Here is a 20,848-nt window from a genome sequence, read left to right as displayed (position 1 = left end):
TTCATAGCAACCATGTAAGAAAAAAAAACATACTATTACAGTTTGAGAGAGTAGAAGGACTTGAACAACCAGGCATAAACTCAGGGATAATCCAAGGATGGTAGCAAACCTCTGCTTCTGTGACAAGTGAACATACACAAAATGGTTCAGGGGGGATAAATATGCTAAACGGCAAATTGCTATCCATGATTTGGAAACGGAGCACTGTAATCACAGAGAGAAAAAATAGGATAGAAATGAGAACAAATTTTCTCATTATTGGACAGTTAAAGCTCTGCAAGGCCTTTCAATAGCAGCAAAGGGCCCAAACCTGTCCATTTTTAAGAGCTTCGTAAGTTAGGGAAGGGGATTATATTAAAAACTGGACCAAAATGACTCAAGATATCCTTAGCAGTTATAGGTTCATGTTTATAAACCAGGGAACAGAGAGTCAGCAAAGTCCCTGAGAGTCTAATCACAATCATCCTTCTGTGGGATCAAAAATACTGTTAGAATAGAATAAAATTTCAGCCAGATCAAATAATAGAGCAGACAAAGCCAAATTTTGCTTCCAGTTCTTCAGATTTTACATTGGGAATGGGTGAAGTTCCCATTCTTGGCTCTGTGATGTATAATTGATAGGCTTCATGCAAATTCTGGACCATCTCCTTATTTCCTTCATGGTCACATGCAGGCACGAGTCCCCAAAATGAGCAGGAACATTTTGTTACCATTGTACTCAAAAGTGGATACTGACAGCAATCCTCCATGTCCTGCCACTCCTACAATGAGGAGACCATAATACCAGGCCATGAGGCTGTGAAGCCAGGGAAGCAGTAATGCTTCCCATGCAGTGATGGGAAGGATGCCTCTTCTGCAATGAGGGCTTCCCCCTTCTGCCCGAGCAATGCTGCAGAAGTGCATTTGAGGCCTGGAAACCGGTGTTTACCTTGCACTAGCACTTGGGCATGTAGCCACAGAACAGTCCTCTTAGCTTCTGTGCTGGTCCATCAGCAAAAGCAAATTATGGTGCTTGCATCGTTTTCCTCATGGAGCTGCTAGAAAATGGGGGCTCTGTTCCTGGAACAACAAGAGCCCTGGAGGATAAAGCTGATACTGCCCAGGCTCACTGAACAGTTTCAGATCACTGTAAACAACCTGACCTTACTTTGAATCAATGGCTCAAGACTCACGAATTATCAGAAGGTATGAACACAATAGGTAGCATAAGGATGTAGACCTGGTAGCAATCCTGCAGAGAAGATAATTTGTATTTTGCTTTGAGTTTGCTTTCTTTTTAATAATTATTTAAATAAAAGCAATCCCTTTTTCAGATAAACCCAAATAATCAAGAGATCTGTTAAGACTTCTGATTGGTTTTCTCTTTGAAGATAAATAGCATGCTTTTATGTTCATACACGGAATCTTCTGCTATGTATCTTCAGACCACTGGAAACACTGAGTGTCTCTGAAAAACAACCAAAGGGGCAGAAGGCCAGCTTTAATAATTTGTAGCTAATACACTGTGCAATATAGACTAGGGAGAATAATTCTACATAGGAAGTCAAAAGTAGTGTATTCCTTACAATTTCCCATCTTCAAAGGAAAGAAAGGCTTTGGTGGTATAAAAAAATAATAGTGGTGCTATAGTTATGCCATATTTGCTGCATCCTGTGTGAATTAGTTTCATTCAAGTATGAACTGTGTTGGTGGCTTTCTAATTTACATTATGCCTCTGAACGGTTTTCTATAGCGCCTTTTGAGAAGAACTTGGGGTTTTAGATAAATTGAATATTGTTCTCTCTTTCATGTAGATCATCCGGATCCAGACAATGACTCAGTTTTTTATAGCCCTTTTAAAATTTCATTTTATTTTTAGAGTGCATAACTTTTTTTGATTTGTTGGAGCCTATTCTCTTGCAGAGACACATTGTTCAAGAAATCACAAGTGGCTTCACATAAACACTCGGGAAGGATCAGAGACTGGAAAAGCTGTAGAGGCTGTAGGAAAATCTGAGGCTGGAGCACAGCACTGTAATGTGATGCAATGCATCATAGCAAATACCAGATTAAGTGGAAGAGCTACTTGCTGTTCAACACATTTCAAGCCTTAGCTACTCTCATTACTTTGGGAAAGGATGGGGGAAGCCAGCAGCTGCATTTGCTGCACAACACAGCCGTGAGAGCATGATCCAAAGAAAATAATTTGCTATGCTCAGCTGTGACAGAGCAGTGCTGCTGCTTTCCCAGGGAATGGGGCAGCCATCTGCTGCCTCTCACAAAATGCAGGCCATTCCGTGAGGGCTCCAGCTCGAAACTTCAAATTCCCAACCCTCCAGCTCTAATGACAGGGAAATAGTAGCCTGAAGCCTGACCCTACTGAGGCTTTTTCCTCTCTCATGGACAGCCCTACACCGAGGACCACATAGGGAGTGTCTGGGGGAATACAAGCTTGGTTTTCCCTATTCTTTTGCAACTTTCTGACAGTCACTACCTCGTCACTCTCCATCTACAGCATATGGTGTACACATCCATTTTCATTTGCTTCTCGAGGCTACATTGTTCCCATTGTAGAAGCAGTTGTCTGTGACAAGGACAGCAGGTACACTGTCACAGATGCCTGGGTAGCTACTTCTATAGGTCCCATAGCATGCTCTCTGTTATCAGGAATAGTAGATAGCGTAGTTTAAAAAAAAAAAAAAAAAAAAAAAAAAAAAAAAAAAAAAAAGCAAAAAACCCCACAACATTACAGAGGCACAGAAAGCTGCCTTGCCAGGGCTTTCAGGACCAGGCATGTGTGTGAGTTGGGCAGCTCAGGAGCAGTGCAGCTCTGTTCACATGGTGCTACACCCACTTAAATCCAGCCAAGTAATCCCATGCTGTCACACAGAGCTACCTCAAATGTCTCTGCACCTGAGGCAATCTGTACCTTAGATAATCTTCCCAGGAACAATATGGAGTTATTGAGAGTAACTTGGATACTAATCTCCAGAGCGGACCAACCCAGGAGTGTCACAACCCGTTTTACAGAGGAGGAAGGAGAACTTCAAAGCCCTGCTTTGGGAATGGCAGTGCCCGGTTGCCTGGTGGAGTCTTCTGCCCCCAAGGAGGGACACAGGCCTGCAGATGACTGGTGGCAGGGATGGGTGCCAAAGTGTGGGAGTCAGAGGCTCACGCTGCCAACCAGGACCTGCTAACACAGAAAATGCTAAACAAGGCAGTGCAGCTGAAGATGACTGTTGGCAAGGTATTACAGTTCTTTTGTTCATTTGGTGCCCATGGTAATTTGTCTAAAGCTTGAAGTTTGCCATTTGGTAATTTTTGCCTACCTAATGAGGACTAACCCGTGTCCTCTATGTGCTGTAACTGCTCTTTCTTTGCTACATTACCACAGAAATACCATCTTCTAAATGTAGTTAGTAGGGAGTCTCCAAAACACAAGAGATTCATTATACAGATACTTAACAGTGAAATGCATTAAACATCTTTTATCACAGTATGAAAGTCAGCAGGATTTTTTCAAAAGACCACTCATTATTGGTCTGTTTGGTCCCACTGGAGTAATTTGTGAAACTCCTACCAGATAGACAAGAAGCACATAAGAAAAGCTGTTTACCACTCACACTCCTTTTATCTTCTAAAGTAAATGATGTTCATACATGCCCAAGTCTATGTGGTCAGTAACTCAACAGGCAGGAGTATTTCCCTGAAGCAAGTAACAGTGTTAAAAAAATCCACACTTTATCTTACTGGGGTGAGGCAGACTTTTTTTCTTCTACTGAAGAGTGAAAAGTGTTGTCAGAGGTAGCAGCAACATTTTCCATCTGCAATATATTTGCTCAGCTCACTGCTACAGAAGACCAGACAGTACAATCCCAAGCGACAGTTCAGCTGAGCCTTTCAGTGCAAACAATACGCCGTGGGCTCAGAGGACTTTTTCTATAAAGAGGAGAAGAGCATCTGGGCAGCTGCTATACAGGAGGACTTGCTGCACCTTCTTTATCTCACTTCTACACCTGTGAGCTCTCTTCATTACTTCACTTTCCTCTCTCCTGATACAAGCTATTATAAATTGTAAGGATTATTGCATAAAGTATTCTACTAATAAGAGGTTACCCACAGGTGGCAACCTGTATTAGATGAGGCAATGCTATCTACCTGCCATGACAGGTTTGTGAACGGTGAGCAATTTTATTATGCACTTGACGCAGTTTTATCTTCTAGTAGCACAGAAAATTGCAGAGGATCACTCAACATTTTGATTGCAAAGTCTTTGGGCAGAGATCATCTCTTTTACAAGCAGAGCCTAACACAATAGGGACCTGATTTTGTCTGTGTCCTCCAGATACTCCTCAGATACAAATTCTAAATATTATCAGTCCACAAGATTGAATTATTCTTGAGTCCTTCCACTGCATAAAGTTGGTATAATCCACTTAGTATTGTGTCAATTGCTTTACACAATTAAATCTTTGTGCATTTACTGCAAAAGCACAAGGAAAAAATAAAAGCTACATCCCAAGAAGAAACACATGTCCAGGTGTTTACAGAAATACTCCTCATCTGCTGCCTGTCTCTGAAGTCCATAGTCACTGAATCTTCTGCCACTGGCCAAACACAAAACCATTTCAGTCTGACCACCAACCATCTACAGCACTTTGGTCCTACTACCAGTTTCCACTTGTTACATGTTCCAATCCAACCATTGCCAGTAAGACACAAACCAGATCCCCCCATCACCTCACTCTTCGGTGAGCACTCTAGTAGTGTATCTAATTTGGGCAGACATGGAGAAATGAGGAGCTGAACCAGATGAGATCCTTGGCTCCAGAAAAGGGGCCAGAATGAAGATACCCAGTGAGAACAGGTATGTACTCAGCTGGTGAAACAGCCTACAGTCTGGCACTAAAGGAGCATGCACTGGCATGGTCTTGGTGGTCTCTGGTCTCCTTGCTACAGCAGTTAGAATATGACCATGGTGACTCTGACTGTTTCAGCTCTCTCCAAGAGACAACTGTTAAACTCTGAGCTGACTGACACAGCCAGGTGATGCAGGGTTCAGTTCTCAAGATCGAGCCTTAGGTGCAACATGACTGCCCCGATCCTGCTTTTTGCAGCCCTGTTGGCTACGCAGAGCTCAGGAAATCCTACATCTCATCTACTCAGCATATATACATACCTTTGGCCCTTGGGAGGGGCTGGTCACCTTAATGTAGGGGTGGAGAGCTTCTCAAGCTAGGGGAAAGAGCAATTAAAATCAGGTTTTGCTATCCATGACCACATGTCTTTGTACCACTGTTTGTTTTGTGCCTCTGGAAAGTTCAGTCCTGCATGTGTTCAGCTTTTAGTGCCTTAACAGATCTTCTAGTCATGTGAATCAAATTGTCATAAAATCCAGTCATTTCAAATCAGATGAAGCATTAGTCTTCAAATTAAAATGTTAAATATAAAAATCAATGGAAGCATTTTACTATTGCACTCTTGGGATTATTTTAGAGATGCAGTTACAGATTTCAGTCAGCCATGGTTGACTGCAGAGCCCAGGAGAATCTTTCAATCTGGAGCCATGCCTCTGCTTACCTTCTGCATACACACAGGGCTGTTGCTCATCTGGATGACGTACTCCTGGGCTGAGGAGTGTACATCTGATGCCTGAGAATTCATCTGCAGTCCATGGCACCTACACATTTTCTGCTGCTGGGTCAGCAAACAGGCCTCACCAGCTGGGAAGTTTCTGAAAACAAAGTACTTGTAGACTGGTACTGGGCTGTGTATGTCTTACTGAAGACCCGTGCTTGACTCATCAAGTGTAAGCTCATCACAAGGGAAAACCAGAGAAGAAGGACAATTAGAGTTTTGATTTAGTACAGCCTTAAGCCTGGCTAGATCAAGGTTCTTCTCTGTTGACATAAGGCCTTCAAAAGTCTGGGCATTGAGACATACAGAGTACTGGAGGCATCTGGCTCTGGGCTGTGTTGTCATTAAAAGTCTTATATGTAAAATTTCCTACAGGATTTTGCTTTTTTAAAACTGTCCTCTGCTGCCACATGTAAAATCCAGATAGATCCATCATCCAGATCATAATTTTGAGCAACTTTTGAGTATTCTATGTGTCACAAAGTACCCTGAAGCCCTAGCACACCTCTTCCATCTTCCAGTGCAAAGAGCTGGTGTCTCCATGGGATGTGGGAGCAGAAAACAAATGGTGGATGCAACAGAGGGGAAGCATATAAGACCATTACCTCCTGATAGCTGCAAGCCACTGCTCAATGTTGCACAACATGTCACCAGTCCTATTCCAGTTTTGTAGATATGATGGGTGGGAGTACTAAAATGGAGGTTTTGATGACTATGTATTGACACAGCTCCATGTTACACTTGTGAGGAAGTTGAAGCAGGTACATGGTTCACATACAGGGTATTCTCTTAGGAACATGGTGTAAGTGGGCACTGCCCATTGTAATTAAATACTATATGTCTGTTTGTGATTACTGTGGTGTTTAATAGCTGAGGAGGTGGGGGATTCCAGCAGGGCGTACACTTGAAAGCAGTCAGAGCTGGTGAACTTTTTCAACAGAACTCCATGGCCTTTGTAAGGATCTTGCTTTACTTCTGACCATGCTGAGTCACTATTTTGGCACAGCAGAGGATAAAAACCAAGCCAGAGAGTGCAACAAAGAAATTAACAGCAGCTAAGCACGGTTGTTAAAATAAGGATTAAGAGCAGAAGGGAGTAAGTAAATTGCTGAAGGACAGGTTTTCTAAGACCTTTAAAGATGGAGGATATCCTGAGGAAACCTTCACAGGTTTTCTTCCTAGAGAAGGCATGAGAGAAAGGATCAAACCATCCTGGGTCAAAGCAAAGGTCCATCTTCACTGGCATCCCGTCCTCAGTAGCACCATGAGCAGGTGCCCTGGGTGAAAACAGGAGGCTGTGAGTGGTACATCCTCTGAATACTCTCGCAGATTCAACATATTCCCATCTCAGAAGATAAGAGAAGGCTTAAGGGAGACCCTATCACCATATTCCAGTATTTAAAGGGTGTCTAGAAAGAAGATGGAGACTCCATTTTACAAGCAGTCACATGGAACAGATGAGGGATAATGGGTACAAGTTACTTCTGGTGAGATCCCAATTAGACAAGAAGAAAAGTTTTTCACAATGAGAACAATCAGCCATTGGAATAATCTCCCCAGGCGAGTGGTGCATTCCCCAACACTGGACACTTTTAAGATTCAGCTGGACAATGTGCTGGGCCGTCTTGCCTAGACCGTGCTTTTGACAAGAAAGGTTGGACCAGATGATCCTTGAGGTCCCTTCCAAGCTGGCATTCTGTGATTCCTTTTCATGTACTTAAGTCATCAAGTAAACTTTTAGCTTCCACTACACCCTTTGGCAACAAGTCCACCAGTCTACTGCCTCCTGTGTGAAGGGCATTTTTATTTGTTTTGAACCCAGACCTAGAGCACAGTCCTCACACCGTATCAGCTAATTCTACTTGAAAAAAAAGCCACAGTGAAAATGACAGTTATGCCTGAGGGGTATGAGACCCAAAGAAAACTCAGGGACAGATGTGGACAAGGCCAGTCTGCCCGTGATGGCTCTGAATAGTCATATAACAATGGACACAATCACTCTGCACTGCTTGTGGTATAGATATGACCAGAAGGGCCAACAGTGCAAGACAGGGCCAAGATTTGACAGTGTGAAATGCAGCAGAACAGTAAAAATCAGAAGAATGTAACTTTTATCTAAACTAAAGATTCACCATTTCAGATCTTAACAGTAAACAATAAAATGTAACTTTTAGCTAAAGATTAACCGTTTCAGATCTTCGACTAACAGCCATTTTAATTTGAGGTGCTCCTACTCAGAGCAAATTAATTCCAATTAATGCCAATATTAATGCTCTGCCTTTAGTCTGTTAGCTTTCCCATGTCCTGTTCTTCACTTTGAAGGTACCAAATCACGAAGTCAAAATTAATTCAACCAATGAACAGTTCTGTACCACTGGACTTTTTTAGCAAGGATCAGAAACATAAAAGAAGACCTTAAAGTCAGTCGATGGTTTGCATTACTTAGAGGGTTTAGCCCTTTGCTGTTTCAAATGGAGTTAACAGCTACATTGCAGCCACTCAAAGGACCATTTGGATAGCTGAAGCAAATGCTGTTGTACAAAACTATGCTACCCATGGTCTGCTGAGCTTGCTGGTTGATAATGCAGAACAGCTTTACTGATCTAAGGTCTAAGAGGAATTGCAGATTGCTGTAATTATCACAAACATTTCTGAAATTACAGAAATGTGATCATCATCTTCCTCCCGCCAAAGCAGGACAGCTTCTTTCAGCATCCGTTTACCCAGGGGTGTTTTATTCGTTGTTGATGACCATGCAGGAGTGGTAACAGAACAGTTAAACACGTAGCTAGACAGTGTGTCAGATAATGTGGAAAGCTGAGCGGTTCAGGGTTGGTTGCAGCTCAGAGTCTAATGCTCGCATTACTTCTACCAGTGTCTAACACTGTCCAGGAATTCACAGGGTATATCTAGCACAGCAGAGATACCTCAGGATGTCTAGGAGCAGCTGCAGTACAAATAGAGAAGCCAAATTTAGTGCATAAGCAATTGCTTATTTTAGTAAATATTTAATAAATAAATAAATTAAAAATAAAATTTAAATTGGTGTTTTTTTTAAAAAAGTTAGTTTTTCTTTCCCCTCCACACAGTTAAGGTTTCAGTCCCACAGCCCCATATGCCATTTATTCAGGACCTGCTACAAGGAAGCTTGCAACTGAGATGCGGAGCCTGTTGAATGGAGAAGAGGGACAATTATATCCTCAGGTGGATCTGCCATTGATGGTGAAAGTTTTTAGCCCGCACTGAGCTCATCTGCTCCCCATTTCCTGCATCAGACATTCCTCCCCCTTAATTTTGCCAAGTAGCTGATCCACAACATGTAGACTGCATCCAAACTCAAGAGGCAGGTATCTCCCAGCACAGAGTTTGGGGTTGGACACAGGGAGTAGGGTGAAAACCTTAACTAATGACAAAATGACAGAAAAATGTGTAGCACCAAGATCAAAAATTGTCAGTTAAAATGTCTTCATTCAACATTCCTCAATGCAGGTAGACAATGATTCCTGCAGGAAACTGCTCCACAGCATGGGAAATTGTAACAAGGCAAAAATCCAGAGCAACACCCCAGCAGCCCCTGTGACAGGTACACCAAATCACATTCCCTGCACAGGAGGTTTTTTATGCTTCTCTCTGCTTCAACAGCAGAGAACTCAGCTTTATGTGCATGGTTTCCTGACAAGGAGAGATGCTTACAGCTCATGGGGGACCTATTTGTCCCAAACCAACTTCATTGGCATTATAGGGCCATGCCAGGCAGCAGAAGAGAACAGGCTCTTCACTTTTTTTGAAGCACACTGATCTCACCAAATCTACAGAATTAACCCACAGTGTACAAATCAATGGATGAAATCCCCAAGTACTCATGCCTCCTCTTGCAAAAGCCAGTGATAGCACAATTTCAGAGGGAGTGTAATTCTGTTTACAGTTGAGAAGAGCCCAGCAAGGAAAGGCCTGGCTATAGTCCAAGTCTAATGGACTTTATTTAAATGTACACACCAGCCCTGGAACACAGAAACTCCTGTCACAACTGGTGTAACAAAAGTGCCAGCTTTGGTGGATCATCTAATCTTTATCTCATGTATCAGACAGACCAAAAGCAAATAGAGCAGTCCATCCAAATCCTCACCGGTCTTTAAGAAAGCAAGTGAGCGGAATTAAATTAGCGGACTAAATTAGCCAAAAGGCTGTGGTCCAAAAAAACAAATCAACACTTCTGACTTCCTTTCTTTTTTTGGCAATACTGCAATATCAATGCTAGTTTAGGCATTGTCACGAAAAAATATGTGGGTAGGGAGACATTTGCCCCTGAGAAAGAGGGCACCAAACAGGATCACAGACCTGAAATGGTTGTGAAGTTTTAAATTTTGGCTGGATACACAAAGGCATCCTCAGACAGAAAGAGGCAGCAGATGTATTTATTTCCAGCCCCCCGGGTCCCTGAGTGCCATGGATGGGGGCTGCTCCAGCCAGCTGTAGGCTCCTAGAAGTGCTGTGATGCACTTCAGTGCCAGTGGCTCAGTCTCAGCGAACTCCTGCTGAAGCACCTCAGGGGCTCCCAGCACCTACATTTGGATCAGATAGTGACGCTGGATTTAAAATAATCCAAATTATCCACTTCCATCTTGCTAGTACTCAAATGTTTATTCATTATTCTGACTGAAAAATGCAGAGAAACAGCACTATAAAACTTCAGAAATTTGTCCATGAGACGCTAGGTTTTTTTGCTTCCCTTGGCCTTTCTTGATAGCTTATAACACTCTTATATTATTACTCAAGCTTAGCATTTTAGTTAAAATGAGTTTTCTGCATGGATCTGCAAAATTGATCTTGCGCATCTCTACTGGCAGCCACCCAAAGTCAGAATTCATGTGCCCTAATGCTAGAAATGCATTTAACTAAATTAGATACCCCATAGCAGCAGAGTGCACTGACAGCAGGGGCATATCAGTGCCACCTGCACCCTGGGAATCAGCTGGCTACTTCTTATATGGCAGGGGATTGAACTTATGGCACTTTTTATTCTAAGGTTGAACTGTAAAAATGCCATATTTGTTTGTCAAGTCAGCTCAAGAATAATGCTAATCCCTGACATTCTCAAATGGGTTTGAAGGTTCACTGTTGCAAAGCTGCTTTACAGAACTCATTCTTTATTACAGTGTTTACCTTTACATCTTTGTTTTTCCAGCCACTTCAAAGGCCATGAAAATAAGGCAGCCACCAATCTAATCCATTCCACACATTGACTTATTCTCCAAGCTCAGCCAGCACTGTATTGCCTGCAGAAACTTGCTTCTTAAATAAATCTTTTCTCTAAAAAAACTATTAATGGATTTGCATTTTTTCTTTCAGAAACGCAGAGGGAGCTGTGACTGAAGAAAAAAGGTCATAAAGGAACCATTTCTGCTCCGGTAATAGCTTGCTTGGATTGCGCAGGTACCATTCCCCTCCATCACCACAATGCCACTGAATGCCTGATCTGACCTGTTGCCCTGTGCGGGGAGGGGGCTGAGCGAGCTGCGGCATGTCAGCTCCCTCTGAGGGCAAACCCCTGACCCCACAGGAGAACACTCACCCATGCAGCATTAGTGGCAAGAGCAGCTCTCTGAAGCCTCTGCAGTTACAGCTGTGCTTGTTTGAGGGTGCCAGCACAGCCCCAGCAACTGGTGGCCCTTCCCTGGTGGTATGGCTGTACCACCCAACCCAGGTGCACACACTGAGCTGGCAAAAACCCTTCTCCTGCAGCAGGTGCCCTTATCATCGGTTGTTCTGTTCTGAGTAAAGAGTTGGGGGTGGTGGGATGGTGGTGTTTCCTTGACATTGCTTTGCTGGAATTCTGTTAGCTCCTCAAGCACAGACCTCTGCTTGGTGAGATAGAGAGGTAATCCTAAAACCCACTTCTAACCTTCTCCTCGGGCTGTCAGGCTGGGGAGGTGAAACACCAGCCACGACTGAGCCCCTAATGCAGCAAAATGCTTTCATTGTGGTTCATGTCCTACTGAATGTGGGCTCGGTCCAGGCACAAAATAAACCTGTGCTTAGATGTTTTGGTGCAAAGGCAAGGACTGCTGCATGAGAGCATCTGTGATGACAACTGGCAAGGCATTGCAGTGACTGCTCTATATTGCCACCTAGGAATCTGCGTTCACACAACAGCCCGAGTTTTCAAAGTTGCTAATTTACACACCAGAACGTTGGACATATGCAGGGCACCAAGAGGAGTCCACAGAGAAAAAATCTCTGGTGTCAACCCATGCTTTAAATGGGGGGATGCAGTGAAGCCTCCTTGGCCTCTGAAGGCCTACTCACTGTGCTTGTCCATGATGAGTATGAATCAGTATAAATCAGTAATGAACCTCAGTCACAGAACAGCATGTCCTTGTCTTTGTAAGAGAGCAAGGGATTTGATGTCTTTTGTTTGCTGGCTGCAGCTTTGATTTCCCTGAAGAGGATTCACAAGGTGCGTGCCAGACCCTGGACCATGTTGTGCCCTACTTGACCAGCCACTGGTGGACAGACAGAGGTGAAGTATGCAGGAGAATAGAAAAAAGAATGGTGCCAAATTTACACCAAAGCTCAGTCAAGACCAAAATTTGCAAGTTTTGAGGAAAGACAGTGAAGTAGATAAAACTGGGGAAAGACTAAAGCTTGGATAACAAATAACCAGAACCTTCCTGCAAAATCCTCTGTCAGAAAGCCAGTTCTGGCCGTCATTCTCATCTTCCACGTCTTAAAGGAAAACATGATAAACCAGAGGGAACAAATTTCATGTAATACATACACATGAAATCACGACTACTCTTCAGTAGCTAGCTACTGCTTACTATCTCTCTTGAACTGTAGCATTGGATACTTGGAGCAGCCGATTCTATAGAAGACCTTTGTGAGTATACAAGTGTACTTAATCATAGTTAAGTAGATCCTTCAAATGGAGACAGAAACAGCACTGGTTGTATTGGAAGGCACAGCTGGATGCAGCATGATTAGCCCTGGTTTGATCAAGCCACTGCAACATTCGAGTGATTCAGAAGAGTTCAGCACCCAGAAGGGACCCCAGGACACAACCACATATTACAACCCATTCTGCTCATGCTTAAGTGTTATAAAAAAAAACCAAAACAAAACGAAACAAAACAAAATAAAACAAAACACCAAAACAGCTGAACAATTTTGAAAGTCCAACCCTGTCTCAGGGATCCTTGAAATGTGCTGCTGGCTTTGCAGTGATGCCCCTTTGGAGAGGGACTCTTCACAGAGACCTGCACCCCAACTTTCCTGAGTTAAGCAATTTCTTCCATGATGCCATGCAAATGCATCCCAGTCTCTTTTGGTTTAGGAAATGTAACTCCTGGGGCCAAAATCATGTGACTGTGCACTGTCGGTTATGTTGTATGCATCAGCCTTCTAGTGTTCAACAAATATTCATACCCAGTGGTCTGTCAGCCACTGTGCTTCAGGAAATGCATTTTTTTTTCCTTGGAAAATGTGATAAGGACATATTTAGCTCATTTTTGTATGCTTGTCATAAAATGTGTTGTTGCACATTTTCTGTGCCACTGAACTCACCCAAGAAGGCACACTGACACAGGAAACCTATCGCTCCTTCAGAGCCTGAGTGGGCTCATGATGTGGTAATCAGAAGACAAAATCCCTATTTTCCCTTTTAACAAAGTGTACGTAGTTTGAAACTGGACAGACCGTAAGGACAGATTTGCAGAGATACTCTGAAGACCAAAAATTCGCTTAAGAGAATTAAGCCAATTCAAGACACAGGGAGTTAATGGTGGTACATACAGCAGCCTGTAGCTGGTATTATTTATTGATGATACTCAGTATTTACAGCAGCCAGTAAACCTGACTGGTTTACTATCATGGTCAGTTCCAGCTCTTCATTCTCTCTCATTTGATCCCCTCCCATGTCATGTAAAAAACAGTCTGTGATCTTAGCAGCTATCGCTCTTTTTTTCAGAGAAAGCCTGAATTCTGTTCAAGAGTTGTTGAAATTTGTCTGGTTTTGTCAGGAACAAAATCAATAGTACCTAATAAAAAAAAGGTGTAATTTTGAGAACAGAACTGCCCGTGCTTTGATTTGATAAAGGACAAACTTATCAACAAAATAACGTGCCCAGAGCAGAATTTTTTATGTATGTTCAGTAAGAAAAAAAATCACAGGACCACAAACAGCAGATTCACCCACCTATCCCCCAACCAGGTCATTGACTCGGCCTCTCACTTCCTGTATTGCTCTTCCAGGGTCCCAAATGCAAGTGTACTCACTGCAGACTCGCTGCACTGTTTTGCTCTGGATTTCAGATGCTGGCACTATTTCTTTCCTTGTAAGAACAGTCCCAAGCTGAAATCTGGTGGACAGGCTGGCTTCCAGCTCCCCAGGGATACGGGTGTGGGAGAGGGATACGAACTGAAACATTTTGCTTTTCTGCAAACCCTCACATTTTCTCCATCATTCCTAATTTGTAACTCTCACATTTTCCCCATCTGTCCTAATCTGAATCCCATGTACCTCTCTGCGCAGTGTTTTCATGCTTTCTACCCAGGCTTTCATTTCAGGCATTCTGCTATTGAAACACAATGTCTAGTCTTAAAGTGTGACTGGCTTTCCTAGGCTCCACCTATAATAAAAAAGAGCCTGGCTCATCAGCAATAATGATGGCAACCTCTTTTCAGGTTTATAGGTCTATTATTCAAAATGTTCTTGCTTTGAAAAAAACCTCCTTCTGGTTTTACGTGTATAACAAATACCTACACGGGCGTGCATGTCCAGGAGATTTCAGCACCGACTGGCTGGCAGCGAGGGCCTTCACTCCTGCGTCTATCCTGCGCAGAGCCCAGCCCCGCAGGGTGCTGGTACCCAGCCCAAGCCCAGCCCCGCAGGAAGCTGGTGTGCAGCCACGGCTGAGCTATACTGGGAGCTGGGAAGGAGGGAGCTGGTGTACAGAAACATGCACAAAGGTAGCAAGAAGCAATCTGGACATAAAAGATGCTGCGAGTCCATCACCTCCCTGCCCTTCTAGAGAAAAAGAAAAGAATAATAACGTGGCAGAAGCCTCTGTGGCAAAGTCCTCTGCCACCATCAGGGGTTTTCGGGCTGGACACTGCAAACAAGATTTGGGAAATACAGCAGGAACTAGGGAAGAGAAAGGAGGGGGCATGTGCACGCTCACCAGTTCCTGACAGGAGCAATGTTGAAGTGAAAGGCTTCCTGATGACCTCCAACAAGCTACTGAAGCATGAATACAGCAGCTAATTAAGAGGCAGAGTTGATTGCTTGCACTGCACTTACAGGCTTCAGGTTAAAAAACACGGAATAAACCTCAAAACAATATGTGAAATTATATGGGACACAGGCAGAGAGGCGAAGGAGCCAGGAATCTGTGATGTTAAACCTTAACCATGACAAGCAGCAAAATGTTCAGCTTCAGCTGTTATTTTAAAGCCCAGAGCTGAAGGGCTTGCACCTTTCTGCCTACTGAAGCCTTTGCCTGCAGCAAACAGACGTAATCGAATTACAGGAGGCTGTTAAGCACTGGCAATAAACTATCCCCAGACATACACGGGGCTGTGGAGTGTTGCTTAATAAACTGTAAAATTTCTTTCACTCTCACCTGTTTTCTCATAGGTTGCTGTTAATTTTCCTTCTGGAAGTGATAGCAAATGCGGGATCAGTTTGTCAGTGATGTATCCAAATCTCTATCCTTAGAAATTTTAACTGTCCCTGCCTCCAAATACTCTGGCCTCTCTTTAATTTTTTTAAGAAAATAATATGGTTTAGAAAATCTGGCTTTCATTTTCCTGCTACATGTGTGTCTATCTGTGTGCCTGCGTGTGCATGTGCGTGCGATATAGTAGTGCTAGAGCAGGTGTTACTCGATGATGTGTTGACACTGAAATTAATGATTATTCTCAACGCAGTCACTGTGCACCAGGTTCATTCATTATCCTGGAACAAGGGCAGTTTATTTCTCTAAACCATCCTGCAGGCACATTTGTGTGGAGCTCTAAGGTGAATCCTGTAATAATCATGGACCCCAGTGAACCCACTTTCAGCCACGGGCACATTACACACCTTTCATCCAACGCAAACAGGTAAAAATTAACGCTTAAGTCATCTCCTAGGGCTGCCATGTGACACAGCTGGTAATACAAATACTTAACATTGTAAAATAAAATCGGTATTATGTCCTTCAATAATGCAATTATTTTATAATATAGCTATTAATAACGAACATCTCCTTTTTATGTATTCTAAAGTTAGAGCAGTTACACTAGTGACACTAAATCATCTTAAATATGTAGCCACAGAAATCACTGCTGAGAACCACAGATACTTCAAGCTGTACAGAGGGCTTGGTCATTTCAGATTCCTGTGTTTCTTTGTCTGTCCTCAGTCCCTCTGTCTATGACAGTATTTATAGTGTGCAGTCACATGCTGAGGAAACTTGGACAGTATAAAGGCACAAGAATAACTATAAATGAACCAAAAATGAGCACCCCGGCGTAGCAACAATAAGAAAACCAGAAGGCTTTTGGAAAGCAGTGCATTTTATTCCCACATCTCATTCTGCAGTCTTCCGCTGATGCTATTAAAATACCTCAGCACGAGGCAATATTTTTATTTTATTGTGCGACAGTCTCTTTTACTGAAAAAGTCGATTGCATTTGCCAAATTCCCATTTTAATTTAGGGAATTTACAGGTATAAACAGAATACAATATAATCACATTTTGACTATACATGCAAATGTACAACATCGTAACAGCAGCTTTTTAAAGTCAAAGCTGTTTGAATTTCCGCAAATTTCTACTAATACTTCAACAACAGTAAGCAGCAAAACATTTAACTCTCCCAAGAAAAAGTCCTGCAACGGGGAGAGCTTTCTACAGCACGTGACAAACAGTGTACACTACAGGATCTCAGACTGGCATCCAGGTGGTAAAAAGATCCACATTTCTCGTGGACAAAAAACACTGAGCACAGTGAGGACGGATCAGAAATGTGGGTTTCTCTTCAGCCATCTGTACGATTAAAATGCAGTTCAGTATCGTAACAAGTTCAGTAATACGGCAACTATAAGCCATAGGCACAAACTTCTTTAGTCTAGGATGTATTTGAAAAACTAACAAAACCCCTTAGAATAATTAGCCTATAAACAATTAGTGTTTGGTTGGTTTGGGTTGTTTTGTTTTTTTTTTTGCAAAAGATGCTGTATGGAGCTTGAGCAAAAAGTAAACGTATTTCGGCATATAGCCAGAATCTCTTGATATTCACAAGCTACACATAATGTGTGATGTACAGATCTCCCTGCCCCATCCCCCAGCCCAGCAGCTACAGACTTTTAGTCTCAATGTCTTCATAGCCATCTCTTTCAAAATTCATGGGTGATGCCAGGTCACCCAACTTGTCCACTCAAAAAGCATACTGTTGAACCCGATGCCTCTGCCTGTTGCACTCAATGCCTCTGACAAGAATACAAAGCTCTCCCAGAGATCAATTTTGCAGATAGACTCTGCTGGGTAAATTGCCCATTTTGGATTTCAGCGCTGAACGCGCTGTGAGGCTAATGCTGCCTGCTTGGCTTGAGAAGACATTGGGCTAGGCACTGCTTAATTAGGGCTGTGGGAATAATTGATTTCCAGTTCAGTGGCTTAATAACTAATAATAAGAATAACAACAACAACAACAACAATAAACAACATGGTCACTTTTATCAGGAGATGATAACAACTTGTTTCAGCCTGTGGTCAAGATGGCCCAGTGGCTGGGGCACTGTTTTGGGATGGGGAAGGCTCAAAGTCAAAACTCCTCTCTGCCTGGTTCTAAGCAAAGGTTTGACCTAAGGATCCCCACCCACCAAAAGAGTATCCCCAGGCTAAGAAATACTCACACACTTGTTTCCCCAGTCTTTCCCATTAAATGTATGGGGTACTAAATATTAGCATATTCAGTGGAGGCCCCCCTGGAGGGCACGCCTTCCCACAGGAGTGCTGCAGCAGCCAGGGTGGAGAGACAGCTCTGCCCCTTGTAGCCCACAGGGACAGTCTGGGTACACGGAAGCAGCTTCCACCAAAGCCACAGCCATCTCGGTGCTGAGCGCACTGTGCATCCCGGCCCGCGAGCGCTCAGCCGTGGGATCTGCTGGAGCACCCTGCAGCTCCCTGGCTCCCTGCCTGCGCTTTCTTCCACTGGACGCTACAGCGCAGGGACAGCGAGGGCTGATGCACACGAAGCTGTGTCCCAACACGTGGCCAGGATATAGCAAAACTGTCCTGCAAAAGCACCTCTGGGAACCCCGGAGAGATGGCATCCCCAGTTCTGCTACCAGCCTGTACTTCTGAGAGAGGGAGATGGAGAGGACACCTAGGTTCCAGTCCAGGCTCTGATTCACCTGACTTTAGGGTACAAGGAGGGGATAGCACAAGGCACACACTTTCTCCCTAATTTTTTTATAGCCCTCCCAAATCAAATCAATACATACTAACATTTCCAAACTCTTTTATTTAGGTCAAGCTAGTATTCCCAATGCTACATGTAGTTAAAGCTCATAGAAAAACATCCTTCGTTTGCTAACCAAAGCTTCTCAAAAGTTCAAATCTGGTTCTGCTCTCATGTACACCACCGCAAGACAGAAGTAGTATATCTACTGAAGACACAAACCACCCAATGTAAACCAGGTCCAAGGCCCAGCCGGGACACAGAATCAGGGAGAGTTTCAACTCTTCAGTTGAGGGCTATTCTACACCAATATAATTGAAGTGGCACAACCTCTAGCTCTGTTGCAATTGTATTCATGAGAGGAGCACATAAAAGTACAGTTAACAGGAGCTTATATATTGTAGAAATATATTTATATAGAGTACCTATAATTGGACGGATACAGATACAGAAGCACATCGACAGAGCCTCCGAATGGTGTTAAAATCACAGGCTCCAGACACAAGCTAAGCTACAGGCCACTGCCATGTCACTGGCACTACCAACTAACTCAATGGTACCAAAGTCCCTCGTAGCCCGGGCTGATGGGCAAGCACCCCGTGACTCCCCATTACCCGACTCTCTCTGTGTCCACAGCAGAGGACTTGGCATCTTTAGCTGTGGTGGGTCTATGCTGATGTACTGAAAGCAGCTGAAAGCAAGCCCAAAGCATGAGCAAACTCAGACCTTTTGCTTTTTGACAATGAGGTAAAGTCATCCTACATGATTTGGATTTGTCAGCCTTGATGTGGAAATGTATGCTCTGTCTTTCCCCCTGTACAGAGAACCAGGTGTCTGTCCTCAAGCAATAGGTTTTCCAACCTGCTTTTTAAGGGTTTGGTAGCTCTTCATTTTCTATCAAATAATCCTTCTTTATATAATTAGCACCCCTCACCAACCTCCATACTCCAAGATAGGCATCCTTCAGCGAGCTCCTGTTCACTTCTTGTGTGCCGGCGGCTTTTCCCTGGACCGTTGGTCCCTTGGCAGGTTTCTCAGTGCTGACCTTCTCTTCCTCTCTGCTCTGGCTGTCTCCCATGGCTGATCCTTCCACTGCTGCTTCCTCAGCCCCCTTCTCCTGGGAAATTGACTCCATCGCAAACAGTGCTTGGTCCCCAGCCTGCCTTTTCCCCTCCTCCTCTCTAGCTTCTTTCTCCAGGTCCTCGTAATTGCTCTGCCGTCTGGTCTCAATGTACTTGGCCACGCAGTAAATGACAGACCCCAAGGTGTTGACCACAACACCAGCTATAAATAACTTTGTGGGCTCCACATCATTGAATGCCACCATGCCCACCGTGATGGTTGCTATGCTCTTCACCACCCCTACAAAGCTGGTGGTCACAGCTGAGTTAATGTAAGTGCAGTGAAGGGTGGTAAAGTTCATGGCACAGCTAATCAGAACACAGGCGATAAAGATGCATACCATGGCAGGGTCCTTCCACCCCGGGAAGGACCAGACGTTGATGGAATCCATGCTGGCAAAGGAGCAGATAATGAGAAAAGGGGTGGCCGAAACAGCGATGGCATACTGAGCTGTCAGGGGTCCGTATTCACTATCTACGCTGGTCTTCTGAATGAGCACCAGGTAGGCAGCGTGTATCAGTACGGCCAGCACGCCTGTCACATAGCCCATAGCATCCCCGGTCAGGTCACCAGCTCCTGTTGGGAGGGTCACAGAAAGAAACAAGCACGGTTTTTGCACGCGAAACAGAAAGAGAGCACCGGTTTGGTTTGGGCAGATACTTAGGAAATAGGCATCAGTGCACTTTCTGTAACTCTTAGGATTTCTCATGCTTGTCCCAAGGCTGGACACACTTCTCTCCCCACAGATATTTCTTCTTGGTTTTTTCTTCATGCTGCCCCTAAATACCGCAGCCCCAATCTGATTGAATTCGCCCCTTTGTGAAGACACTAACAGGAGCTTGGCAGCTGGAAGTGTGCGTGCACACCACAGCTCTGGGCATCCCCTTGCCAGCGCGGGCGCAAGTCAGCTCCGGCCGGCCAGGCTGCCTGCCCTTCAGCCCCCCGGCCCTCCCTCTGCCCTCCTGCTCCCCCCGGCAAGGCCAAGCCCTGTGGGGTCCCCGCAGCGAGAGCCTCCCTGCTGAGCCCCCTGTCAGGCTCCACTTCAGATTAAGCTACTCACCACCCGTGCTCTGTTCCTTGGGGCAGCCCCTAACCCAGGGGCGTTGCAGGGCCGTGCAGAGCCAGCTTTGCCTCCCATCCCACCTACACCTCGGCTGAAAATGAAGACAGGTGGGGCCCCTGGCCCTGTAGGGTTGCAGCTGACCCCTAAACTTGCACCTCCACCTGTAAGATTGCACCCACCCCAGTTGGGCTGCAGTTGCCCCCAGAAGATTAAAACCACCCCTGTAAGGTTTCACCCACACCCCGTAAGACCACCACACCTCCCCCCATAGCGTTGCACCTGTCCTAACAGGGTTGCAGTATGGTTGCGCCCACTTCCATAAGCTGGCGCCTACTTCCACAGGTTTGCACCGACCCCTACAGCGCTGCCCCGAACCCCGTAGGGCTACACGGAGCCCTCTGAGCCCGGACCTGCCCCAGCGGGGCTGCAACCATCCCGCAAGGTCGCATGCAGCTTCCCCCCCTACCCCGCCCCGAGGTTACCCTCCCCCCGTACCCTCGCACCTTTCCCCCCCACGGGCTGCCGCTGCCCGCTCCGTCCCGCCGCGAAGCCCGGCCGGGGCGGCGGGAGCTGCCGGGGCACAGAGGCGGCGCCGCCGTC

General features: G+C 44.7%; 1 protein-coding gene across 1 annotated transcript in view; it reads right to left on the bottom strand.

Moving 5' to 3' along the window:
- Window positions 1-16,813: 16,813 nt before the first annotated feature.
- Window positions 16,814-20,848, bottom strand: part of SLC35D3 (solute carrier family 35 member D3) — a 7,848-nt gene continuing 3,813 nt past the window's right edge. Inside the window, 2 exon segments of the mRNA XM_026844539.1 lie at window positions 16,814-19,771; window positions 19,773-19,844. Of these exon segments, the coding sequence (XP_026700340.1) occupies window positions 18,932-19,771; window positions 19,773-19,844 (912 nt within the window). The 3' untranslated portion in view covers window positions 16,814-18,931.

This window comes from Athene cunicularia, assembly GCF_003259725.1.
Source record: "Athene cunicularia isolate RWA chromosome 3 unlocalized genomic scaffold, athCun1 chr3_part1, whole genome shotgun sequence".
NCBI classification, from domain to species: Eukaryota; Metazoa; Chordata; class Aves; order Strigiformes; family Strigidae; genus Athene; species Athene cunicularia.
The sequence above is the reverse complement of the archived record's forward strand: the minus strand, read 5'-3'. Positions and strand labels throughout refer to the sequence as shown.